This window comes from Pelophylax lessonae (assembly GCF_965119305.1).
Source record: "Pelophylax lessonae genome assembly, chromosome: 2".
In the NCBI taxonomy this organism is placed as follows: Eukaryota; Metazoa; Chordata; class Amphibia; order Anura; family Ranidae; genus Pelophylax; species Pelophylax lessonae.
Genome location: NC_138769.1, coordinates 709527154 through 709554811, shown reverse-complemented (window position 1 = coordinate 709554811; position 27658 = coordinate 709527154). Strand labels below are relative to the sequence as shown.

General features: G+C 47.1%; 2 protein-coding genes across 2 annotated transcripts in view; one reads left to right on the top strand and one right to left on the bottom strand.

Annotated features, from left to right (window-relative positions):
* Positions 1-16111: 16111 nt before the first annotated feature.
* LOC309546753 (uncharacterized protein) lies at positions 16112-25676 on the top strand (the record flags this gene model as incomplete). Its single annotated transcript, XM_082246444.1, has 2 exons — positions 16112-16721; positions 25633-25676. The coding sequence occupies 2 exons, from the start codon at positions 16112-16114 to the stop codon at positions 25674-25676; spliced, it is 654 nt and encodes a 217-aa protein (XP_082102570.1).
* Positions 25677-25762: 86 nt separating this feature from the next.
* The window catches only part of CCDC90B (coiled-coil domain containing 90B), a 91205-nt gene continuing 89309 nt past the window's right edge, over positions 25763-27658 (bottom strand). The window contains exon 9 of the mRNA XM_082244464.1: positions 25763-26124. Within this exon, the coding sequence (XP_082100590.1) occupies positions 26069-26124 (56 nt within the window). The 3' untranslated portion in view covers positions 25763-26068. The remainder of the gene's footprint in view (positions 26125-27658) is intronic.

Below are 27658 nucleotides of genomic sequence, written 5' to 3'. Positions count from 1 at the left end.
CGCTCGGCTCCGATCCGATGGCCTGGTCATTAAGAGGGCAAATCCTTGTGGTCAAGAAGTGGTTAAACCTGAAGGAGGTGTTGTTTATAAATTACTTTACTATTGCTTTAGGCCTGGTTCACATGTATGCGGGTTGGTGGTTCACATTTGCACAGGCATAGCAGCCCATTGATTTGAATGGGCTGCTATGCCCTCATTTTCCGCAGAAAAAAGGTGCATGCAGCATTTTTTTAAAATTCAGTGGCCTTGAAATCCATCCTGCTTTTGCACCATGCGACTAACCTGCAGTTCCTGCTCTGGCAAGCTTTCTGCATTTTTTGTATACGTGGGCACGGCATTTAAAAATAAACAGTTTGCGTGTGCAGCAACGGCAGGTAAGTCGCATGGTGCAAAAGAAGGATGGATTTCATGGCCACTGCATTTTTTTAAATTCTGCATGCACCTTTTTTCAGCTGAAAACGCAGGCATAGCAGCTCAAGCCCATTCACATCAATGGGCTGCTATGCCTGTGCAAATGTGGGCCCCCAACCCGCATACATGTGAACCAGGCCTAAAGCAATAGTAAAGTCATTAATTGGTTAAACCTGCAGGAGGACCGGTGTTTTTATCTATTAATGACTTTACTATTGCTTTAGGCCTGGTTCACATGTATGCGGGTTGGGGGCCCACATTTGCACAGGCATAGCAGCCCATTGATGTGAATGGGCTTGAGCTGCTATGCCTGCGTTTTCAGCTGAAAAAAGGTGCATGCAGAATTTAAAAAAATGCAGTGGCCATGAAATCCATCCTTCTTTTGCACCATGCGACTTACCTGCCGTTGCTGCACACGCAAACTGTTTATTTTTAAATGCCGTGCCCACGTATACAAAAAATGCAGAAAGCTTGCCAGAGCAGGAACTGCAGGTTAGTCGCATGGTGCAAAAGCAGGATGGATTTCAAGGCCACTGAATTTAAAAAAAATGCTGCATGCACCTTTTTTCTGCGGAAAATGAGGGCATAGCAGCCCGTTCAAATCAATGGGCTGCTATGCCTGTGCAAATGTGGGCCGCCAACCCGCATACATGTGAACCGCCAACCCGCATACATGTGAACCACCAACCCGCATACATGTGAACCAGGCCTAAAGCAATAGTAAAGTCATTAATAGATAAAAACACCGGTCCTCCTGCAGGTTTAACCACTTCTGGATCGCAAGGATTTGCCCCTTTAAAGACCAGGCCATCGGATCAGAGCGCCAGGACCAGTCATCACCAGGTAGGCCAGACACTGCTTGATGGCTATATAATAATGTAATGTGGGCTGCTAGGCGTGTGTGTGTGTATATATATATTTATTAGAGCTGCACGATTCTGGCCAAAATGAGAATCACGATTTTTTAGCTTGGAATAAAGATCACGATTCTCTCACGATTCTCTGTGTAACAAAAAAAAAAAAAATTGGGATAACTTTACTGTTACGTTTTTTTTTTTTTTTTTATTCATTAAAGTCTAATCATTGCGTTTGAAAGACTGCTGCGCAAATACAGTGTGACATAAAATATTACAACAATCGCCATTTTATTCTGTAGGGTCTCTGCTAAAAAAATATATAAAATGTTTGGGGGTTCTAAGTACTTTTCTAGCAAAAAAAAAACTGATTTTAACTTGCAAACAGCAAGTGTCAGAAAAAGATCCAGTCTTTAAGAGGTTAAACTTCCTTTCTCCCTGGCAGAGGGAAGGAAAAGATACAAATGTAATCATTTTTGTTTATAGTTAGGAGACTTAATGCTGAAAGGTGTTAGCTGAGTGAGTGAATGAGTCATCCAGCTCACTGAAATGTATCAATTCACAAGTCAGGCAGACTTGACAGAGAAACTCGGTATTTTAAAAATGCCACAATAACAATACCGTGGCTATGCAATACCGCGATATATCGAATTACCGAAAACCGGCATATGTCTAGTCACCGCCACATCCACCACCACCTCAACCTCCCTCCTACTCCATATGGGCCTCGTCCTTCAGAGATGAAGAAGAACATTGTTTTATTTTTCTGTTTTTTTTTGTTGTTTTAAGTTATTTCCCTATCCACATTTGTTTGCAGAGCACTTGCCATGCTCTTAATTACGTTTTGCTGCCATTTGCAGCACTCTAGCCCTTTCCTTTGGTGTTTTAGAGCCATTTTAGTGCCTTAAAGTTCGGGTCCCCATTGACTTCAATGGGGTTCGGTGTCCGGGAAAAGTTCGGTAAAAGTCCGGGACACGGACCCGGACTTTTTTTTAAAGTTCGGCCGAACCCGTCGAACACGGACATCTAGGTGTTCGCTCAACCCTAGTCGTGAGGTCTTTTTATGCTGAACTTCTTGGGAGGAAAGAGCTTGACCGAGACAAGATGGAAAGCTTTTTGGACTCTACTCCAGGTCTAAATGGTGGAGATGTCCCTTTGATGAATTTGACAGAAGAGATCACAGTTGAAGAGGTGACGAGGGCAATTGAACAGCTTGCCATGAAAAAGTCACCTGGACCGGACGGTCTGACGGCTGAGTTTTACAAAGCCTTTAAGTCTATTCTGGCCCCACATTTGGTAGAGGTTTTTAACAGTTGTCTTGCTGAGGGGGTGTTTCCCCCTTCCATGAGACACTCAGCTGTGATTATTCTTTCAAAAGGTAAACATCCTTCGATGATTGAGAATTGGCGCCCCATCAGCCTTCTCAATGTCGATAGAAAGGTGCTGGCGAAGATACTTTTCTGGCGCCTATCGGCAGTAGCAGCGTGTTTGCTTTCTCGCCATCAGCACTGTTCGATCCAGGGTAGGAGCACCTTCACAGCGGTTTTAGCTGTCCGGGAGGCCTTGGAGCAGTGCAGGGCTGCAGGCTGGGGAAAGTATCTACTGGCATTGGATCAGGCAAAGGCTTTCGATCGTGTCAACCATGAGTACCTGTGGTTGCTCTTTAGTAAGTACGGTCTGCCAGGTGGTTTTGTCGATTGGTTAAAAGTCTTGTATAAGGGGGCAGAAAGCTTCCCTCTTGTTAATGGTTGGGTTGGACAGTCCTTTGAGGTTGGCTCTGGAGTGCGCCAGGGTTGTCCCCTGCTCTATGTGTTTGCAATCGACCCCTTCATCAGGAGACTAGAGAGCAGCATGTTGTGTGGGGTACCAGTGGGAATCACAGGTGAGCCGCCTTTGAGGGTTATTGCCTATGCGGATGATGTGTCAGTGATTGTCACTGGGACAGATGAAGCGGAGGAGGTGGTCTCTCTGACATCACGGTACTCTGAAGCATCAGGCTCCAAGATCAATCAGGAAAAGAGTGAAGTTTTTTGGATGGGAAAGGAAGGTGAGGGGTTTGATCTCCCGGACACTTTTCCAGTGCCCCAGGAAAAAATTAAGATATTAGGCATTGAATTTGGACCTGGCGATTATGGCCTCAAAAACTGGGAAGGCAGGCTGGAAGTTGCCAATACTAAGGTGGTCAGCTGGAAGAGATGGAAGTTATCTCTGAGGGAAAGGGTTGATCTGATTAAGACTTACCTGATACCGATCTTCTTGTATGTCAGCCCTGTCTGCATCTTGCCAGTGTCTCTCTATGCTAGGATCTATAGTGTGTTCTTCCAGATGCTGTGGGGGAACAGACTGAACCCCATCAAGAGGAATGTCACCTATCTATCCAGGAGGGAGGGTGGCTTAGGTATGGTCAACCCCGTTCTTTTCTTTTCACTGCTATTTCTCAAGTTTAACATTGGTAGTATGCTTGCAGTGAAACCTCCTGGATGGGCAGGCATGTTTAGATCTTGGTTTAGGCCTTTTCTGCGACTTTGGGAAGAAGGTGGCCAAGTGAAGAATCTCAGGGGTCATCGTGGTCAGCTCCCAGCCTATGTCGCTCCGTGTCTGAAGTTGCTGCGGCAGTGGCGACTGTCGGCTGAAGATCTCAGATCCGCTCCGAGGAAAGTCCTTATGAGCCGAGTCTTGAGTGAAGTCTTTCATGACCCACTGGCCTTAAGGGATTGCCCAGGCCCAATTTTGAGGGAAGGGTTAAGATTGATTAATTTGGCTAGAGTCCCCCTTAAATTCAGGGATCTGGCCTGGTTGTGCTTCCACGGGAGGCTCTATGTTCGGGGCAATTTGAAATTCCGCAGTGGGATGGATCGTGGTTGTCCTCGGGAGGAATGTGCAGGTGAGGAGGAGACTATGGACCATTTTCTGCTTCGTTGCCCTTTTAACATAGAGGTATACAAACAGGTTGGGCGGGCCCTCGGTGTTCCTTTCCTCTCCAGGCTGGGTTATGCTGAGTGGGTGTACGGAGCATTCAATACTGGTGGGGGCTTTTGTTTGGATACACTTTTTTTAGTTAGTTTAGTAGTCCGTTATTACACATGGAACGCACGGTGTCAGGTCACCCTTCGGCGTAAAATCCTTCCTGTTCAGGTGGTGGTGTGTGACATTCTGCATGAGGTGGGGAAGATTCGGGCGCTTGAGAGAGACAAGTGGGGTCAGAGGGCTTGGCTGAAGGCGTGGAGGGGTTTCAAGCCTCCCTGACTGCCAGGAGTCTCTTTCCCGGGTGTGGCTTTCTGTCTCTTATCACCCTAGATTTTTTCTTAATGCTCAGTTTTTGATAAATGGCTGCATACATAGGTGATGGGTTGTGCCTCTTAGGCCCTCTCTGCTGCTTTATGTAAATAGTTTTCTAAGAATGTTGGAAGTGGATTATGTATATATTGTATATATTCTGCACATGGATGTGAATTCCTTTGTTTTTTTTGTTGGAATATTGTACTATAGTTCTGTTTTTTACTTTTGTATAAAATATGTTGCTTGATTCTTTTCAATAAAAGATCAATAGTGCCCCATTGTTGGTGTCAGCGGGAGGAATAGTGTCCCATCGTTGGTGTCAGTGGAAGGAATAGTTCCCCATCATTGGTATCCGTAAGAGGAACAGTGCCCCATCATTGGTGTCAGTAAGAGGAATAGTTCCCCATCATTGGTGTCAGTAAGAGGAATAGTGCCCCATCATTGGTGTCAATGGGGGGAATAGTGCCCCATCAGTGGTGTCAGCGGGAGGAATAGTGCCCCATCATTGGTGTCAGTGGAAGGAATAGTGCCCCATCAGTGGTGTCAGCGGGAGGAATAGAGCCCATTCGTTGGTGTCAGTAAGAGGAATAGTGCCCCATCAGTGGGGGGAATAGTGCCCCATCTTTGGTGTCAGTAAGAGAAATAGTGCCCCATCATTGGTGTCAGTGGGAGGAATAGTGCCCCATCATTGGTGTCAGTGGAAGGAATAGTGCCCCATTGGTGGTGTCAGCAGGAGGAATAGTGTCCAATCATTAGTGTCAGTGGAAGGAATAGTGCCCCATCATTGGTGTCAGTGGGAGGAATAGTGCCCCATCATTGGTGTCAGTGGAAGGAATAGTGCCCCATCGGTATCAGTGGGAGGAATAGTGCCCCATCGTTGGTATTAGCGGGAGGAATAGTGCCCCATTGTTGGTGTCAGTGGGAGGAATAGTGCCCCATTGTTGGTGTCAGTGGGAGGAATAGTGCCCCATCATTGGTGTCAGCGGGAGGAATAGTGCCCCATCATTGGTGTCAGTAAAAGGAATAGTGCCCCATCATTGGTGTCAGTGGGAGGAATAGTGCCCCATCGTTGGTGTCAGCGAGAGGAATAGTGCCCCATTGTTGGTGTCAGTGGGAGGAACAGTTTCCCATCATTCAGCTTCGGGTGTGGCTGCAGGGAGCTTCTCTTGCTGTGTGTCTAAAGCTGCTCCAGGTGATCTGTGTGAGAGGGTAGTCTGGTAAAATCTCTCCCAGCCCTCCTGGCTCCTTTCTGGGGAAGCCATGGAGGCCAGCAGGCCTTTCCTGCTGGAGGCTCTTAGCCATCTCCTGGGCTGAGGGGTGACAGGCCTGCTCCTGGACAAGCCATGGCTGGGGATCTCTCTGCCCCTGGTGAGGATGAAGATGCCGAGTCCATTCGGGAGCGAGTGGTGGCCGGGATCAAGGTCCTGAATAGGGAGAGAGACCAGCTCTACAAACTCAGAGCGGAGTTGAAGCGTCTGCGAAAGCAGCGTGAAGGTTTGTACAGCCGCAACCGTGGATCCATGGATTCGGAAATCCAATTGGCTAAGGTTCGGGTTCAACACCAGGAAACCATTGTGGCCATGATGGAAGGCAGAGATGGGCCCTTCAAGGAGAAGTTTTGTAATGACTGGGGATTTGCAAGGATGGCTAAGATGAAGGTGGAGTAGGGGGCCCCCAGTTCTGACCCCCTGCCCCCCCCCCAAGGTGAGGTAAGCAGCCCATTGCCTTCTCAGGGCTCAGGAGGCACGCTGAAAGTGATCCAGGCAATGGAGTCCCCAATACAGGGGGATCAGCTGGTGTTTGGTGAGGAGAACTTACCTGATAATGTGCCTGATAAGGTAAAGCCTATCATGCCCCAAGTGATTGATAAAACTATTTTTGTGCCATTCGGCACCTTGACTAATACTGATGGTTTGCCCAATGACACCCAGGCTAAACCCAGCAATACTTTGCCTGCTGATGTTTCCTCTCGGGAAAAATTGCATTTGAAAAGTGACATTTCAGCAGAGGAACTACAAGAGCCAGAGCAACCCATTAACCCTCCTTTTGCTGAGCCCAAGGCTGTTTGTCCAGTCACAGCTGTTGTGCAGGACTCTACAGTGCAGCATCAGGACACCTGTGGTACTACAGCAGAAACGGATAATGAATAATGCTTGTAACGATTCTTCCAATACAGGTGTTATGAACCATCCTACAAATATGTGTGTAATGGACAATCCTGCTGGCTCAGTACAAGCAGTTAATAATAATAATAATAATAGTAATGTACCGGCTAAAGTTACATTGGTGTGGGGCCTTGGCCCTGATAAGCCTTCATTTGCTCAGGTGGTACGCTCTGCTCCTGGTAATATTATTAAGCTAGGGCTGCAGCCAAAGAGGAACCCTGCTTCCAAGCAAAGTTTTCCACCACAAACTGCCACTTTGAGCACCCCTGGTTCTGGTCTTGGGTCTCTGGCTTCTGCTGGGGGTCCAAGACGTAATGTCGTTATTCTTAAATGGGAAGGTGGTGCAATCATTCCAGCAGTGGTGGTGGATATGATTTTGGAGATGGGCTTTGGGGCGAATGACCTTTATGCCCTAAGACACGTAGCTGGGAGCCAGGAGTACACAATCAGCTGCAACAGGCCGGAGGGTCTTGACCTGTTCTGGGAACGATATGAGACTCGGTGCAGGTCAAGACCCGAATGGGAAGGTCTGGCACCAGTTGCTGTTTCACAAAGATCCACTGTTAAAAAAATAACCATCATCCTCAATAACGAGAGTGTTCCTGCTCTGGACCTAGAGGTCTGGTTAAGGAACTATGGTGAGGTTTTGACAAGGCTAGAAAAAAATCCTTGATGAACGTGGCATCTGGACTGGGGGTTGGTCAGTAACGGTCAGGTTGGCCAGGGATGGGAATGTCCGTCACCTGCCCTCCTCGGCTTTCATAGGGAGGGATAGGATGACTATTTTTTATCTTGGTCAGCCAAAGCTGTGTCACCGCTGTGGAGAAAAGGGGCATTTTAGCTCCTCCTGTTCAGCATTAATATGTTTGGTATGTTGGGGACAGGGTCATGTGGCCAGGGACTGCCCCCAGGCGATAAGGTGCAACCTGTGTCTGGGCCTTGGCCACCCCTACAGCCGATGTCCGGAGGCCTGGCACAATATGGAGAAGGAGGCAATAGATGAACTGTTGAGGCTGGACAGGATGGAGGATGAGGCCCCTGGTGTACCACCCTCCTCTGCGGTGACTGACCCCCCTGGTCCTGTTCAGGATCCCTCCCCAGTTTCTGTGGCCAACCCTCCTGTGTCTGTAGGTATTCCTTCTGTGGCTGTCTCTGTGTACCCCCAGCCTACTGTACCCGCTCCTCTTGTGTCAGAACCTTCCAAGTCTGTGCCCCCTAAGTCAGTCTTGCCCCATGAGTCTTCCCCTCCTAGGTTTGACTTAAGGGAAGGTTCCCCCCCCCCCACCAAGAGTGGTGGAATGTGCCAAAAAGGGTGCTGGTTCTTCTGTAAAGAAGTCTTCTGCGAAGACTTTGAAGAAAAAAAACAAGAGATGAAAACATCTCGGAGTCTGACCTGCAGTACCTGGAGGAGAGAAGGAGGGTTGTGAGACAGAAGAGACTGTCGGTGAGGACGGAACAGGGACAGGAAGCCCCAGTGTCTGTCCCCAACCGTTCTAGGGCTTCCACTTGGGATATCTCCTCATCTGGAGCTTCTTCGGAGCAAAATTCAGACTCAGAAATGGAGTTGGAGGAGGCCTCAAGAAAGAGAGAGGCTTCTGGTGATGAGCAGCAGAGGGGAGCTAAGAAGCAATCCACCCAATAACCCAAATGGCGGCTCCCCCTCCGTTAAAAGTGGTGACAATAAATGTCTCCAGTATTAAGTCAGTAAGAGCTTGTTCTATGGCCTTCTTTCTGTTCAGTCAATTAGATGCTGAAATTTTATTTTTGCAAGAGACTAGGCTCACCTCTTTGGCAGATATTCATATGGCCAAGAGAGAGTGGAGGTATGGTTCATCTTACTGGTCTTTTGCGGCCGAGCCTTACGGCGGGGTAACGGTGTTATTTAAAACCGACATGGTAACTGTCCGGCGGGTTATTGAGGTGGAGATTGAGAGATGTATGGTCTTAGACGTCCTTGTGGGAGGGCAGGACCTGCGCCTTATTAATGTTTATGGGCCGCACACAAAGTGGGAAAGGAAATGCCTTTTTACAAGGATCAAGCCATTTCTTTTTACATCCCGGCAAGTGGTTTTTGGAGGTGACTTTAATACTGTGACTAGGCCCAAGGATAGAAAGGACTTCAAAGACAGGCTGGCATATGATAGCGTTTTTTTAAATAATATGGTTAGGGATGCTGGTCTTGTGGATGTGCACATTAAGCACCTTGCTGATGACACAGGGTTCACCTTTCATTGAGGTAATAGTCAGAGTAGGATAGATAGGTTTTTTTTGAAGGAGGCCTCTGCTTTCTCACCCCCAGTGGTGCAGGCAGCGGAGTTCTCTGATCACTGTATGCTATCTGTGGTCTTGAATGCTTCAGACTTCCCTCAGAGGGGCAAAGGCATCTGAAGATTAAATTTTGACTCTCCTTGAGGAAGAACATGTTAGACAATCCTTTGAGGAATTCTTTCAGGCACAGGTGACCATCCTGGACTTTTGAAGCAGCAAGGCTGAGTGGTGGGAGCTGACCAAAAAGAGGATTGCTGGATTCTTCAGGGGCCTAGCCAATAAAAAAACTGTTTAATAGATACATGACCTACCAACGTTTGCGGAGGAAGCTGGATATTCTTGTCTCAAGAGGAGGAGATCCTGGGACAATCTCTGAAGTGAAAATCCTCAGCAAGTGTCGATATGACCGGCATACCTCTTTGGTTCTGGAGCGGGATTATGGGAAATACCACTCGCCTGACCCTTACCAGAACTGCAAACAGGGTATAGCTGTTAAGAGGGTCATTGGCCTTAAGGATAGTACAGGTTCCTTGACAAAGTCCAGGTTAGGGATCCTGGAGGTCGTGAGGTCTTTTTATGCTGAACTTCTTGGGAGGAAAGAGCTTGACCGAGACAAGATGGAAAGCTTTTTGGACTCTACTCCAGGTCTAAATGGTGGAGATGTCCCTTTGATGAATTTGACAGAAGAGATCACAGTTGAAGAGGTGACGAGGGCAATTGAACAGCTTGCCATGAAAAAGTCACCTGGACCGGACGGTCTGACGGCTGAGTTTTACAAAGCCTTTAAGTCTATTCTGGCCCCACATTTGGTAGAGGTTTTTAACAGTTGTCTTGCTGAGGGGGTGTTTCCCCCTTCCATGAGACACTCAGCTGTGATTATTCTTTCAAAAGGTAAACATCCTTCGATGATTGAGAATTGGCGCCCCATCAGCCTTCTCAATGTCGATAGAAAGGTGCTGGCGAAGATACTTTTCTGGCGCCTATCGGCAGTAGCAGCGTGTTTGCTTTCTCGCCATCAGCACTGTTCGATCCAGGGTAGGAGCACCTTCACAGAGGTTTTAGCTGTCCGGGAGGCCTTGGAGCAGTGCAGGGCTGCAGGCTGGGGAAAGTATCTACTGGCATTGGATCAGGCAAAGGCTTTCGATCGTGTCAACCATGAGTACCTGTGGTTGCTCTTTAGTAAGTACGGTCTGCCAGGTGGTTTTGTCGATTGGTTAAAAGTCTTGTATAAGGGGGCAGAAAGCTTCCCTCTTGTTAATGGTTGGGTTGGACAGTCCTTTGAGGTTGGCTCTGGAGTGCGCCAGGGTTGTCCCCTGCTCTATGTGTTTGCAATCGACCCCTTCATCAGGAGACTAGAGAGCAGCATGTTGTGTGGGGTACCAGTGGGAATCACAGGTGAGCCGCCTTTGAGGGTTATTGCCTATGCGGATGATGTGTCAGTGATTGTCACTGGGACAGATGAAGCAGAGGAGGTGGTCTCTTTGACATCACGGTACTCTGAAGCATCAGGCTCCAAGATCAATCAGGAAAAGAGTGAAGTTTTTTGGATGGGAAAGGAAGGTGAGGGGTTTGATCTCCCGGACACCTTTCCAGTGCTCCAGGAAAAAATTAAGATATTAGGCATTGAATTTGGACCTGGCGATTATGGCCTCAAAAACTGGGAAGGCAGGCTGGAAGTTGCCAATACTAAGATGGTCAGCTGGAAGAGATGGAAGTTATCTCTGAGGGAAAGGGTTGATCTGATTAAGACTAAAGCCTCGTACACACGTACCGATAGTCGGCCGAACGATCGGCCGTCTTTTGTCCAGGGCTGTCGTATCTGTTGAAAACTGCAAAAGACTGCACACGAATTTTGTCGGCCAACAACAGCCGACTGCAGAAGTGATGTCATGTGATGGTTAACTTTCCTTGTCTTTTTTCTTTTCTTAGCATGCCCAGTCTTGCTAATCTGCTGTCTGTCGGCCGAAATCTGTACTGATTGGCAAACAATCGGCCGTTCTGGTGACGGCCAACAAAAATTTTAAAGTCTGCACGACAGATTCTGTTCGGCCGAAAATGCGCTGTCGGCTGCATCATACTAACAAGCCTACAATCGGCCATCGGCCGAATATTTATGGCCGACAATCGGTACGTGTGTACGGGGCTTTACCTGATACCGGTCTTCTTGTATGTCAGCCCTTTCTGCATCTTGCCAGAGTCTCTCTATGCTAGGATCTATAGTGTGTTCTTCCAGATTCTGTGGGGGAACAGACTGAACCCCATCAAGAGAAATGTCACCTATCTATCCAGGAGGGAGGGTGGCTTAGGTATGGTTAACCCCGTTCTTTTCTTTTCACTGCTATTTCTCAAGTTTAACATTGGTAGTATGCTTGCAGTGGAACCTCCTGGATGGGCAGGCATGTTTAGATCTTGGTTTAGGGCTTTTCTGCGACTTTGGGAAGAAGGTGGCCAAGTGAAGAATCTCAGGGGTCATTGTGGTCAGCTTCCAGCCTATGTCGCTCCGTGTCTGAAGTTGCTGCGGCAGTGGCGACTGTCGGCTGAAGATCTCAGATCTACTCCGAGGAAAGTCCTTATGAGCCGAGTCTTGAGCGAAGTCTTTCATGACCCACTGGCCTTAAGGGATTGCCCAGGCCCAATTTTGAGGGAAGGGTTAAGACTGATTAATTTGGCTAGAGTCCCCCTTAAATTCAGGGATCTGGCCTGGTTGTGCTTCCACGGGAGGCTCTATGTTCGGGGCAATTTGAAATTCCGCAGTGGGATGGATCGTGGTTGTCCTCGGGAGGAATGTACAGGTGAGGAGGAGACTATGGACCCTTTCCTGCTTCATTGCCCCTTTAACATAGAGGTATACAAACAGGTGGGGCAGGCCCCTCGGTGTTCCTTTCCTCTCCAGGCTGGGTTATGCTGAGTGGGTGTACGGAGCATTCAATACTGGTGGGGGCTTTTGTTTGGATACACTTTTTTTAGTTAGTTTAGTAGTCGATTATTACACATGGAACGCACTGTGTCAGGTCACCCTTCGGCGTAAAATCCTTCCTGTTCAGGCAGTGGTGTAGCGTGGGGGGTGCAGGGGGGGCCGGCCGCACCGGGCGCAACATCTGGGGGGGCGCATCCGCAGTGTCACTCTGTCTGCCTGACTCTGACATACACAGTTCACACACTGTCTGCAGGTGCCTCCATCTTTAGGCTGGGATAAGTCCAGTGTGGCCGCCCTATGGCTGAAAATGGCGGGTCGGGGCGGGTCTGGACTGTGCCTCACCTGTCCATTGGTGTAGGGTGGGGTGGCGTTGCAAGCCAAGCCTCGCCAATGCCGTCTCACGCTGGTCTCTCTGCATTGAAAGGGGGCACGCTGGTCATTCTGCATTGAAAGGGGGCACGCTGGTCATTCTGCATTGAAGGGGGGCACGATGATCTCTCTGCATTGAAGGGGGGCACGCTGGTCTCTCTGCGTGGAAAGGGGGCACGCTGGTCTCTTTGCATTGCAAGGGGGCACGCTGGTATCTCTGCATTGATAGGGGGCACGCTGGTCATTCTGCATTGAAAGGGGGCACGCTGGTCATTCTGCATTGAAGGGGGGCACGATGATCTCTCTGCATTGAAGGGGGGCACGCTGGTCTCTCTGCGTGGAAAGGGGGCACGCTGGTCTCTTTGCATTGAAAGGGGGCACACTATACCTTGATTACTGAAGGCCCCTTTCACACTTTTGTGACCTTAAAGTCGGGTTAGGGGGCGCAAATTACTTGCCTTGCCCCGGGTGCTGCCAACCCACGCTACGCCACTGTGTTCAGGTGGTGGTGTGGGACATTCTGCATGAGGTGGGGAAGATTCGGGCGCTTGAGAGAGACAAGTGGGGTCAGAGGGCTTGGTTGAAGGCGTGGAGGGGTTTCAAGCCTCCCTGACTGCCAGGAGTCTCTTTCCCGGGTGTGGCTTTCTGTCTCTTATCACCCTAGATTTTTTCTTAATGCTCAGTTTTTGATAAATGGCTGCATACATAGGTGATGGGTTGTGCCTCTTAGGCCCTCTCTGCTGCTTTATGTAAATAGTTTTCTAAGAATGTTGGAAGTGGATTATGTATATATTATATATATTCTGCACATGGATGTGTATTCCTTTGTTTTCGGTTGGAATATTGTACTATAGTTCTGTTTTTTACTTTTGTATAAAATGTGTTGCTTGATTCTTTTAAATAAAAGATCAATAGTTCCCCATCATTGGTGTCAGTGGGAGGAATAGTGCTCCATCATTGGTGTGAGTGGGTGGAATAGTATCCCATCATTGGTGTCAGTGGGAGGAATAGTGCCCCATCATTGGTGTCAGTGGGAGGAATAGTGTCCCATCATTGCTGTCAGTGGGAGGAGTAGTTTCCCATCATTCAGCTTCGGGTGTGGCTGCAGGAAGGTTCTCTGGCTGTGTGTCTGGAGCTGCTCCAGGTGATCTGTTTGAGAGGGGAGTCTGGTAAAATCTCTCCCAGCTCTGCTGGCCCCTATCTGGGGAGGCCATGCAGGCCAGCAGGGCCTCTCCTGCTGGAAGCTCTCAGCCATCCCCTGGGCAGATGGATGACATACCTGCTCCTGGACAAGCCATGGCTGGGGATCTCTCTGCCCCTGGTGAGGATGAGGATACCGAGTCCATTCGGGAGCGAGTGGTGGCCGGGATCAAGGTCCTGAATAGGGAGAGAGACCAGCTCTACAAACTGAGAGCGGAGTTGAAGCGTCTGCGAAAGCAACGTGAAGGTTTGTACAGCCGCAACCGTGGATCTATGGATCCGGAAATCCAGTTGGCAAAGGTCCGGGTTCAACACCAGGAAACCATTGTGGCCATGATGGAAGGTAAAGAGGGGCCCTTTAAGGAAAAGTTTTGCAATGACCGCAGATTTGCAAGGATGGCAAAGATGGAGGTGGACGAGGAGACCCCCAGTTCTGACCCCCTGACCCCCCAAGGTGAGATAAGCAACCCGTTGCCTTCTCAGGGCTCAGGAGGCATGCTGACAGTGATCCAGGCAGTGGAGTCTCCATTACGGGCGGATCAGCTGGTGTTTGGTGAGGAGAACTTTCCTGATAATGTGCCTGATAAGGTAAAACCTAGCAAGTCACAAGTGACTGATAAAACTATTTTTGTGCCATTTAACACCTTGGCTAATGCGGATGTTTTGCCCAATGACACCCAGGCTGGTAATATTATATCCAGCAATACTTCAGCTGCTGATGTTTCCACTGAGGAAAAATTGCGTTTAAAAAATGACATTGCAGCAAAGGAACTACAAGAGCCAGAACAACCAGTTAACCCCCCTTTTGCTGAGTCAAAGGCTGTTTGTCCAGTCACAGCTGCTGTCTCTATACTGCAGCATCAGGACACCTGTGGTACTACAGCAGAAACTGTGATAGTGAATACTGATTGTTCTGACATTACTTCCAACACAGGTGTTCTGAATAATCCTACTAATGTTTGTGTAATGGGAAATCCTACTGGCTCAGTACAAGCAATTAATAATAAGGATAATAATAATAATGTACCAGCTAAAGTTACATCGGTGTGGGGTCTTGGCCCTGATAAGCCTTCTTTTGCTCAGGTGGTACGCTCTGCTCCTGGTAATATTATTAAGCCAGGGCTGCAGCCAATGAGGAACCCTGCTTCCAGGCAGAGATTTACACCACAAACTGCCACTTTGAGCACCCCTGGTTCCGGTCTTGGGTCTCTGGCTTCTGCTGGGGGTCCAAGACGTAATGTCGTTATACTTAAATGGGAAGGTGGTGCAGTCTCTCCAGCACGGCGTGTGGTGGTGGATATGATTTTGGAGATGGGCTTTGGGGCGAATGACCTTTATGCCCTAATACATGTAGCTGGGAGCCGGGAGTACACAATCAGCTTCACCAGGCCGGAGGGTCTTGACCTGTTCTGGGAACGATATGAAGCTCGGTGCAGGTCAAGACCCGAATGGGAAGATCTGGCACCAGTTGCTGTTTCGCAGAGATCAACGGTTAAAAAAATAACCATCATCCTCAATAATGAGAGTGTTCCTGCTCGGGACCTAGAGGTCTGGTTAAGGAACTATGGTGAGGTTTTGACAAGGCTAGAAAAAATCCTTGATGAACGTGACATCTGGACCGGGGGTTGGTCAGTAACGGTTAGGTTGGCCAGGGATGGGAATGTTGTCCGTCACCTGCCCTCCTCGGCTTTCATAGGGAGGGATAGGATGACTATTTTTTATCCTGGTCAGCCAAAGCTATGTCACCGCTGTGGAGAAAAGGGGCATTTTAGCTCCTCCTGTTCAGCCTTAATATGTTCAGTATGTCGGGGACAGGGTCATGTGGCCAGGGACTGTACCCAGGCGATAAGGTGCAACCTGTGCCTGCGCCTTGGCCACCCCTACAGCCGATGTCCGGAGGCCTGGCACAACATGGAGAAGGAGGTAGTAGATGAACTGTTGAGGCTGGACGGGATGGAGGATGAGGCCCCTGGTGTACCATCCTCCTCAGCGGTGACTGACCCCCCAGGTCCTGTTCAGGATCCCTCCCCAGTTTCTGTGGCCAACCCTCCTGTGTCTGTAGGTATTCCTTCTGTGACTGTCTCTGTGTCCCCCCAGCCTACTGTACCGGCTCCTCTTGTGTCAGAACCTTCTAAGTCTGTCCCCCCCGAGTCAGTCTTGCCCCATGAGTCATCCCCTCCTAGGTCTGACTTAAGGGAAGGTCCCCCCCCACCAGGAGTGGTAGAGGGTACCAAAAAGGGTGCTGCGGTTTCCTCTGTAAAGAAGTCTTCTGTGAAGACTTCAAAAAAGAAGAAAACAAGAGATAACATCTCTGAATCTGACCTGCAGTACCTGGAGGAGAGAAGGAAGGTTGTGAGGCGGAAGAGACAGGCGGTGAGGACGGAACAGGGACAGGATGCCCCAGTGTCTGTCCCCAACCGTTCTAGGGCTTCTGCATGGGATATCTCCACATCTGGAGCTTCTTCTGAGCAAAATTCTGATTCAGAAATGGAATTGGAGGAGGCCTCAAGAAAGAGAGAGGCTTCTGGTGATGAGCAGCAGAGGGGAGCTAAGAAGCAATCCACCCAATAACCCAAATGGCGGTTCCCCCTCCGTTAAAAGTGGTGACAATAAATGTTGCCAGCATTAAGTCGGTAAGAGCTCGTTCTATGGCCTTCTTTTTGTTCAGCCAATTAGATGCTGAAATTTTATTTTTGCAGGAGACTAGGCTCACCTCCTTGGCAGATATTCATATGGCCAAGAGAGAGTGGAGGTATGGTCCATCTTACTGGTCTCTTGCGGCCGAGCCTTACAGCGGGGTGGCGGTGTTGTTTAAAACCGGCATGGTAACTGTCCGGCGGGTTATTGAGGTGGAGATTGGGAGATGTATGGTCTTAGACGTCCTTGTGGGAGGGCAGGACCTGCGCCTAATTAATATTTATGGGCCGCACACAAAGTGGGACAGGAAATGCCTTTTTACAAGGATCAAGCCATTTCTTTTTACATCCCGGCAAGTGGTTTTTGGAGGTGACTTTAATACTGTGACTAGGCCCAAGGACAGGAAGGACTTCAATGACAGGCTGGGATATGATAGCGTTTTTTTAAATAGTATGGTTAGGGATGCTGGTCTTGTGGATGTGCACATTAAGCACCTTCCGGATGACACAGGGTTCACCTTTCATCGAGGTAATAGTCAGAGTAGGATAGATAGGTTTTTTTTGAAGGAGGCCTCTGCTTTCTCACCCCCAGTGGTGCAGGCAGTGGAGTTCTCTGATCACTGTATGCTATCTGTGGTCTTGAATGCTTCAGACTTCCCTCAGAGGGGCAAAGGCATCTGGAGATTGAATTCGACTCTCCTTGAGGAAGAACATATTAGACAATCCTTTGAGGAATTCTTTCAGGCACAGGTGACCATCCTGGACTTTTGTAGCAGCAAGGCTGAGTGGTGGGAGCTGACCAAAAAGAGGATTGCTGGATTCTTCAGGGGCCTAGCCAATAAAAAACAGTTTAATAGATACATGACCTACCAACGTTTGCGGAGGAAGCTGGATATTCTTGTCTCGAGAGGAGGAGATCCTGGGGCAATCTCTGAAGTGAAAATCCTCCTCAGGAAGTGTCAATATGATCGGCATACCTCTTTGGTTCTGGAGCGGGACTATGGGAAATACCACTCGCCTGACCCTTACCAGAACTGCAAACAGGGTGTAGCTGTTAAGATGGTCGTTGGCCTTAAGGATAGTACAGGTTCCTTGACAAAGTCCAGGTCAGGGATCCTGGAGGTCGTGAGGTCTTTTTATGCTGAACTTCTTGGGAGGAAAGAGCTTGACCGAGACAAGATGGAAAGCTTTTTGGACTCTACTCCAGGTCTAAATGGTGGAGATGTCCCTTTGATGAATTTGACAGAAGAGATCACAGTTGAAGAGGTGACGAGGGCAATTGAACAGCTTGCCATCAAGAAGTCACCTGGACCGGATGGTCTGACGGCTGAGTTTTACAAAGCCTTTAAGTCTATTCTGGCCCCACATTTGGTAGAGATTTTTAACAGTTGTCTTGCTGAGGGGGTGCTTCCCCCTTCCATGAGACACTCAGCTGTGATTCTTCTTTCAAAAGGTAAAGATCCTTCGATGATTGAGAATTGGCGCCCCATCAGCCTTCTCAATGTCGATAGAAAGGTGCTGGCGAAGATACTTTTCTGGCGCCTATCGGCAGTAGCAGAGTCTTTGCTTTCTCGCCATCAGCACTGTTCGATCCAGGGTAGGAGCACCTTCACAGCGGTTTTAGCTGTCCGGGAGGCCTTGGAGCAGTGCAGGGCTGCAGGCTGGGGAAAGTATTTACTGGCATTGGATCAGGCAAAGGCTTTCGATCGTGTCAACCATGAGTACCTGTGGTTGCTCTTTAGTAAGTACGGTCTGCCAGGTGGTTTTGTCGATTGGTTAAAAGTCTTGTATAAGGGGGCAGAAAGCTTCCCTCTTGTTAATGGTTGGGTTGGACAGTCCTTTGAGGTTGGTTCTGGGGTGCGCCAGGGTTGTCCCCTGAGTCCCCTGCTCTATGTGTTTGCAATCGACCCCTTCATCAGGAGGCTAGAGAGCAGCATGTTGTGTGGGGTACCAGTGGGAATCCCGGGTGAGCCGCCTTTGAGGGTTGTTGCCTATGCGGATGATGTGTCAGTGATTGTCACTGGGACAGATGAAGCAGAGGAGGTGGTCTCTCTGACATCACGGTACTCTGAAGCATCAGGCTCCAAGATCAATCAGGAAAAGAGTGAAGTTTTTTGGATGGGAAAGGAAGGTGAGGGGTTTGATCTCCCGGACACCTTTCCAGTGCCCCAGGAAAAAATTAAGATATTAGGCATTGAATTCGGACCTGGCGATTATGGCCTTAAAAACTGGGAAGGCAGGCTGGAAGTTGCCAATACTAAGGTGGTCAGCTGGAAGAGATGGAAGTTATCTCTGAGGGAAAGGGTTGATCTGATTAAGACTTACCTGATACCGATCTTCTTGTATGTCAGCCCTGTCTGCATCTTGCCAGTGTCTCTCTATGCTAGGATCTATAGTGTGTTCTTCCAGATGCTATGGGGGAACAGACTGAACCCCATCAAGAGGAATGTCACCTATCTATCCAGGAGGGAGGGTGGCTTAGGTATGGTCAACCCCGTTCTTTTCTTTTCACTGCTATTTCTTAAGTTTAACATTGGTAGTATGCTTGCAGTGGAACCTCCTGGATGGGCAGGCATGTTTAGATCTTGGTTTAGGCCTTTTCTGCGACTTTGGGAAGAAGGTGGCCAAGTGAAGAATCTCAGGGGTCATCGTGGTCAGCTCCCAGCCTATGTCGCTCCGTGTCTGAAGTTGCTGCGGCAGTGGCGACTGTCGGCTGAAGATCTCAGATCTGCTCCGAGGAAAGTCCTTATGAGCCGAGTCTTGAGCGAAGTCTTTCATGACCCACTGGCCTTAAGGGATTGCCCAGGCCCAATTTTGAGGGAAGGGTTAAGATTGATTAATTTGGCTAGAGTCCCCCTTAAATTCAGGGATCTGGCCTGGTTGTGCTTCCATGGGAGGCTCTATGTTCGGGGCAATTTGAAATTCCGCAGTGGGATGGATCGTGGTTGTCCTCGGGAGGAATGTTCAGGTGAGGAGGAGACTATGGACCATTTTCTGCTTCGTTGCCCTTTTAACATAGAGGTATACAAACAGGTGGGGCGGGCCCTCGGTGTTCCTTTCCTCTCCAGGCTGGGTTATGCTGAGTGGGTGTATGGAGCATTCAATACTGGTGGGGGCTTTTGTTTGGATACACTTTTTTTAGTTAGCTTAGTAGTCCGTTATTACACCTGGAACGCACGGTGTCAGGTCACCCTTCGGCGTAAAATCCTTCCTGTTCAGGTGGTGGTGTGTGACATTCTGCATGAGGTGGGGAAGATTCGGGCGCTTGAGAGAGACAAGTGGGGTCAGAGGGCTTGGTTGAAGGCGTGGAGGGGTTTCAAGCCTCCCTGACTGCCAGGAGTCTCTGTCCTGGGTGTGGCTTTCTGTCTCTTATCACCCTAGATTTTTTCTTAATGCTCAGTTTTTGATAAATGGCTGCATACATAGGTGATGGGTTGTGCCTCTTAGGCCCTCTCTGCTGCTTTATGTAAATAGTTTTCTAAAAATGTTGGAAGTGGATTATGTATATATTGTATATATTCTGCACATGGATGTGTATTCCTTTGTTTTCTGTTGGAATATTGTACTATAGTTATGTTTTTTACTTTTGTATAAAATATGTTGCTTGATTCTTTTCAATAAAAGATCAATAGTGCTCCATCATTGCTATCAGTGGGTGGAATAGGCTCCATCATTGGTGTCAGTGGAAGGAATAGTGCCCCATAATTGGTGTCAGTGGGAGGAATATGCCCCATCATTGGTGTCAGTGGGAGGAATAGTGCCCCATCATTGGTGTCAGTGGGAGGAATAGTGCCCCATCATTGGTGTCAGTGGGAGGAATAGTGCCCCATCATTGGTGTCAGTGGGAGGAATAGTGTCCCATCATTGGTGTCAGTGGGAGGAATAGTGTCCCATCATTGGTGCCAGTGGGAGGAATAGTGCTCCATCATTGGTGCCAGTGGGAGGAATAGTGCTCCATCATTGGTGTCAGTGGGAGGAATAGTGCTTTTTTTTTTTTTTTTTTTTTTTTGTTGGAATATTGTACTATAGTTCTGTTTTTTACTTTTGTATAAAATATGTTGCTTGATTCTTTTCAATAAAAGATCAATAGTGCTCCATCATTGGTGTCAGTGGGAGGAATAGTGCTCCATCATTGCTATCAGTGGGTGGAATAGTGCTCCATCATTGGTGTCAGTGGGAGGTATAGTGCCCCATAATTGGTGTCAGTGGGAGGTATAGTGCCCCATCATTGCTATCAGTGAGTGGAATAGTGCCCAAGGGCCAGATAAGAACAAGCAAAGGGCCGCAGTTTGGAGGTCACCAGTCTAGCACATAGCTCATTATCATTTTCTTGGTTTCAGCCATATGGAAAAAGACATGACACAACAGAGACTCACACAAAGGCAACATTCAATGAGTTTAATAGAATATAAAATAGCAATATGATCCAACTTACAAACACACAGAAAGGCACTTCATAGCGGGTATGAACATGCAACTATACATTCTATTGCTTCTCTGATCAGCTGCAGAGCAGTGTCACGGCGTGTGACAGACAACCAATCAGCATGGAGTCATAGCAATCAAAAGACACAACATTGTGCGTTCAGACTTCTGGCTTACCGATATCCATGGACTGAGACAATAAGGAACTGTGCAAACGCAGCACCGCCAGAATGACTGACATTAACAGCTGCCATTTATGAGAATGTAGCACTTGTAGAATACATTCCTTTAAAGAGAACCTGTCACTTTGTAGCAGAAGAAAATGGACTAAAAACAGAGTTAGTAGGAAACACATTTTTTGTTCAAAGTGCATAATATGCAATAAAAAATAAAATCGGATTGGCTGCCATGGGCAATATTTTTATTTTATTTTATTTGCTCCAGTGTTTGTAGTCCTGATGTCACAGAAGTGGAAGGAAGGGATCTTTTTCAGTCCTGAATGATCTTAGAGGTTTCACACTGTTGCCTGTGGTTTGGTCACAGCGTGGTGCACTGCCGTTTTCGCATGGTAACCGCCAGTTTCCTATAGACTTTCTATTATGCCCTGTGATTTTGGTGCGTTTTCTGAAAGCACACCAAAGACGCAGGATGCAGGAATTTTGGTGCACTTTCAGAAAACGTGCCAAAAAAAAGGAGGGAATATTATAATGTCTAAGGGGAAACGCAGGTAACCCGCATGAAAGCTGCGACCAAACGATGGCGCAGCAGTGTGAAACAGCCCTTACTCCTCAGATCTGGGCTCTGCCTGATCATAATTAAATTGTAACTCCACTTTCCTGGGAAAAAAATAGCAAATTAAAATAATTAATATAGGGTATGCAATATGTCTTCCTGTAGGCGTTCTGTACACTGATGGTCTACAGAACGGCCCCTAGATTCAGTGGGGAAAATACTTATTTGATCCCCTGCAGATTTTGTAAATTTGCCCACTTACAATGAAATGAAGAGTCTATAATTTTTTATCATAGGTGTATTTTTATTAACAGAGATAGAATATCAACCAAAAATCCAGAAGAAAAAAAAAAAAAACACACGATACAAATGTTATAAATTGAGTTGCAGTTCAGTGAGTAAAATAAGTAATTGATCTCCTACTAACCAACAATAATTCTGGCTCCCACAAACTGGCTACAGTATGTGCTCATGTGGTACACAGATTAGTCCTGTCAATTTAGGAAGGTGCTCCTAACGACGACAACTCGTTATGTGTATAAAAGTCCCCTGTCCACAGAATCTCTTGCTTCCATTCAAACCTCACCACAATGGGCATGACCAAAGAGCTGTCAAAGGACATCACGGACAAGACTGTAGACCTGCACAAGGCTGGAACGGGCTACAAGACCATCCGCAAGAAGCTTGGCGAGAAGGAGACAACTGTTGGAGCGATTATTCACAAATGGAAGAAATACAAAATAACCATCAATTGCCCTCGGTCTATGAGATTTTGCCTCATGGGGTAAGGATGATTATGAGAAAATTGAGGGATCACAGCCCAGAACTACACGGGAGGAGCTTGTGAATGATCTCCAGGCAGTTGGGACCACAGTCACCAAACAAACCATTGGTAACACAACATGCTGCCATGGACTGAAATCCTGCAGCACCCGCAAGGTCCCCCTCCTTAAGAAGGTACATGTATAGGCCCTTCTGAAGTTTTCCAATGAACATCTAAATGATTCAGAGAAGGATTGGGAAAAAAATGCTGTAGTAAGATGAGACCAAAATGAGCTCTAACTTGACTCGCTGTGTTTGGAGGAAGAAAAATGCTGACTATGACCCTAAGAACATCATCCCCACAGTCAAGCACGGAGGTGGAAACATTATGCTTTGGGGCCAATAGACAGGGCCATGTATTGTAAAATCATGGATGATAACTTTCTTTCCTCAGCCATAACACTGAAGATGGGTTGTGGATGGGTCTTCCAGCATGACAATGACCCAAAGCATACCGCCAAGGCAACAAAGGAATGGCTCAAGAAGAAGCACATTAAGGCCATAGAGTGGCCTAGCCAGTCTCCAGACCTTAATCCTATAGAAAATTTATGGAAGGAGCTGAAACTTTGAGTTGACAAGAGACAGTCAAGAAACTTTAAGATTTTAAGGAAGATCTGTAAAGAAGAATGGACCAAAATCCCTCCTGAGATGTCTGCAAACCTGGTTACCAATTCAAGAAGCATCTTACCTCTGTGCTTCCCAACAGAGTTTCCTCACCCAGACTTGCTCATAAGATGTTTCCCTGTCGAAATCTGTACTGACTGCACTAAAATCGGCCGTGTTTTGACGGCGGACAAAAATTTTATAGTCTGCACACCAGATTTTTTTCGGCCGAAAAGTCGGAGTCGGTTGTCGGTAGCATCATACTAACAAGCCGAAAATCGGCGGATCGGTCGTCGGACGAATATTCCCTGCCGATTTGCGACGCGTGTGTACTAGGCTTAAGTCATGTTTTGCTTGGGGATCAAATACCCATTTCACTCACTGAACAACTCAATTTATAGCTTTTGTATCATGTATTTTTTCTGGATTTTTGGTTGATATTCTCTCTATATTATTTAAAATACACCTATGATAAAAATGATAGCCCCTAATTTCTTTGTAAGTTGGCAAACCTACAAAATCTGCAGTGGATCAAAAAATTATTTTCCCCACTGTATTTAATTTCCCGCTTGTGTGATTGGCTTACTGATTTTCCCATAAGTCTGCACTAACATACAAGTCAGAATTTAAGCATTCCTTGCAACACGAATGTCATTTTGGTGAGATACTCACAAAGGTAAATCACATCTAAAGGGATGCAGACCCTGCTACTTTCCATATTAAAACCCTGCAGGTGCAGCAGCTGGTTGATAATTATAAAGTCACTCCCATACGAATTCACTCTTAACATGACACAAACAAACCGTTATTTCTGCAGAATAACAAAAGGTAAGGCTCTGCAACAAAGTTTGTTAAAATCCCTGCAATGTACAGAGATCACCTAGAAAGGGAATGTTGTTTTCTCAACAAAAAAAGAGCTAATCTTCAAAATTGAAGAACACAAATCCAGTAATGGATACTTAAATACATTTTTTTTACAACTAGCTGGCAAAGGTACTTTTTAAATCAGGCTCTACGGCCTTGCACAGGGCATTCCATCTAGAGTTGCCTATATACATTAGGGCCCAGTCACACCATATGCTTTTGGCTGCATTGAGCATCACTGCCCAACACAGAGACAAGGTCAATCTCCCTCATGTCCTATTGTTTTAGTTCACACCAACAACACTGGTGTTGATTACTAAAATCTGGTGCAGCTGTGCATAGAAACCAATCAGCTTCCAATTTTTTTTTTTTTTATCAAAGCCTAATTTAACAAGCTGAAGTTAGAAGCTGATTGGCTACTATGCAGAGCTGCACCAGATTTTGCACTCTCCAGTTTTACTAAATCAACCCCACAGTGTTGGAGTGCGTTTAAAATAGTAGTAGGAATGTATTTTTGTGCAGTGTGTTGTGACGCCCTGCACTGCAAAATATCAACATTTGTGACTTAAAGTTAAAGAGAAAATAAACACATAGCACCACCCCTTTACAGCGCACACCAATGGCCATGTTTAATGTGTAACAAACACTGATGGCGCGTTGCGTAGCATACACTGGTGGCCAGTTGCCCAGCATACACTCGTGGCCAGTTGCCCAGCATACACTCGTGGCCAGTTGCCCAGCATACACTCGTGGCCAGTTGCCCAGCATACACTCCTGGCCAGTTGCCCAGCATACACTGGTGGTGGCCAGTTGCCCAGCATACACTCGTGGCCAGTTGCCCAGCATACACTGGTGGTGGCCAGTTGCCCAGCATACACTGGTGGTGGCCAGTTGCCCAGCATACACTGGTGGTGGCCAGTTGCCCAGCATACACTCCTGGCCAGTTGCCCAGCATACACTCCTGGCCAGTTGCCCAGCATACACTCCTGGCCAGTTGCCCAGCATACACTCCTGGCCAGTTGCCCAGCATACACTCCTGGCCAGATGCGTAGCATACACTGGTGCGAGTTGCGTAGCATACACTGGTGCGAGTTGCGTAGCATACACTGGTGCGAGTTGCGTAGCATACACTGGTTGTGAGTTGCGTAGCATACACTGGTTGTGAGTTGCGTAGCATACACTGGTTGTGAGTTGCGTAGCATACACTGGTTGTGAGTTGCGTAGCATACACTGGTTGTGAGTTGCGTAGCATACACTGGTTGTGAGTTGCGTAGCATACACTGGTTGTGAGTTGCGTAGCATACACTGGTGCGAGTTGCGTAGCATACACTGGTTGTGAGTTGCGTAGCATACACTGGTTGTGAGTTGCGTAGCATACACTGGTGCGAGTTGCGTAGCATACACTGGTGCGAGTTGCGTAGCATACACTGGTTTTGGGTTGCGTAGCATACACTGGTTGTGAGTTGCGTAGCATACACTGGTTGTGAGTTGCGTAGCATACACTGGTTGTGAGTTGCATACACTGGTGGCCAGTTGCGTAGCATACACTGGTGCGAGTTGGTGTGAATGGACCCCCAGAGTTGATCTCAGCTGATTATTTAAAATCGGGGAACGTTTTGAGATTTATAGGCTCTTCCACATCCCTGGTTAACACATTTCTTGGTCACCCAGGTGGGGAAGTCAATAAGCTGAGATGCAGTCACCTGATGGATAATTATTTTCTGAACGAAAACCAGCTCAGAACTACTGCATGCCTGCTCCCTCCCCCTATAGGCATGAAATGCATTAGATGTGAGCACGTGTTTGTAGAGTTAAATTTCACCAAGCTCCCCAGTGTCAGGGTCCACCATGCATGGCTGGCTGCTGTCTATTACCCATAGGATGTACTGATGTGAGAGCTTCATCGTTCTGATTCTGCTACCCAATTGTCCAATCCTGGGCAGGCTCTATCACTCTGCTGCTGTACAGTCCCCAGGGAGAACAACGGGCAGGGCAAGGCAAGGCAGGGTAGGGCTGTGGATTATTGCACTGGCAGCACAGTATTGCAAATCATTTAGCAGTAAACCATTAATATATGTATATTTCAGCTGTTTTCCAGGAGTTTAGGTTTGAAGGTTGGGTCCACCTGTAGCCAAAGGCCCCTTTTTCTCCTCAGTAGTCCTGTGTATTAGAGTGCTGACCACTAAAGTAGGGTTTCCTTATAGGAGATGGAGATTTAGATTTCAGATGCTGCCGATAGAAGCTGATGGGGGATCGGTCACTTCAACTGTCTATTGTTGCAGCTCCTTGCTCCCCAACAATTTTTCAGATGAACACAAAAGCCAGCCGTCCCAACTATCCCACAAGCTTACCTAATCAACAGGCTGGGGAAGAGGCCAGAATAGACAGGGATGGGGCTTAAACATTTTAACAACTTTTCTAACTGAACGTAAGGATAATAAGGTCTTCCTTAACCATCCATTCCCCTTATCAGTAATAGGTCTACTGCAAAGTGACAGGTTCATTTAGACGTGGTCTGTTCTACTATTTCCACAATCTGTAACATCCCAGGGCTATGGCAAGGCAAGTAAATACAGAGGCTGAAAAAGAAAAGAAAAACAACACAAATAAGCTTAAAATAATTAATGCTACAAAAGTATTTCACAACACATCAATGTCCATACACAGGTTCCCATTCCCCCTAAACCAGGGATCTGAAAACTTTGGCCCTCCAGCTGTTGCAGAACTAAACGTCCCATGAAGCATTGTAAAAGTCTGTCACAGACATGACTAGGCATGATGAGAATTGTAGTTCCTAAACAACTGGAGGGCCATAGTTTGGAGACCCCTGCAAAACCATAGATCAGCCTTACTCAACCTTTTCAACACAGAGGAACATTTGAGATAACTTTCTGGTCTCAGGGAACCCCTACTAAATATGACTATATCTACAACTCATTATACATTAGTGTGATGGTCAGTGGGAAGAATGCTTCTTACACTTGTGGTCATTGGGAAGAATTACCCCCTTTACAGATAGCTGAAAAGATCAAAAAAGGAAAGGAATTCAGCTACTTTGTAAAAAAAACTGCAGTCATACCATAAGTTAAATCCAATGAGGAGCTTGCCACCTTGTAGACTCTCTATTTTTCACATCCGACAGATTATTGATACTCTACTGGAGCTCCAATGATGTTCACTATGGTTTCAGTTCCTCCAAGAGCAAAGTCTCTGGAACGGCTATTCCTGCCCCTCCCCTCCTTCTGCCCAGTGACAGAAGCCTTTGTATTATGTGAACTCATTCAAAAAATACAAAGGCTTCTGTGAATGGGCAGCAGAGGGGAGAACATAGCTGCTATGTGTGTTTCTCTCTCAAAAGGCGTAGTGTGTTTTTTAGTACAATAAACCAGTCACACACAAAGTAATAGAGATAAGTGACAGAGGTGGATTTAACGTATAGGATGCCTGCACAATTTGCTACATTCCTGGATTCAGCTTCAAAAGCTGCTCCAGTCACTGGTTTGACATCACTCTTGGGTCCCCCAGTATGAAGTTTTACAAGAGTGTCCCCCAGTATGAAGTTTTACACTGTCCGTAACACTTTGCTTTAATCTTTACCAAGTCCTGATGAAAGTGGGTATTGGAACCCCAAAATGTGTTGATTTCTGTTTTTTTTAAGACTTGAAAAAAAACTTCTTTTTTTTTACCTAACAGATTTTCATTTCTTTTCTTTAAACACTTCCAGCAATAAAACCTAATTGGGGTTCTGCCCCTTCCGGGGTCTACTAAAAATGTTTTGCGGTCTCTCCCTATTGGAGATAAATTCCATCACACTTCCTGTCACTAGGACCCTACTCTGGAAAGGAAACAAGAGAAAATCTCATTCATAAAGACACCAATAAAACCACTTAAAAAAAAAGGGAGAGCTCTTAAGACTTCCCCACACCTTCCAAAATGAGAAACTATTTTTGCCTGGAGTTGGGCTTTAAAATCATCAAGTTAAAGTAAGTTAATGTAAGTTAAAGAGGAGCTCCAGGCTCCCCCCAAAAAATGTAAAGTTACCAGTTACAAATACTGTAGCTGCTGACTTTTAATGTAAGGACACTTACCTGTCCAGGGATCAAGCGATGTCCT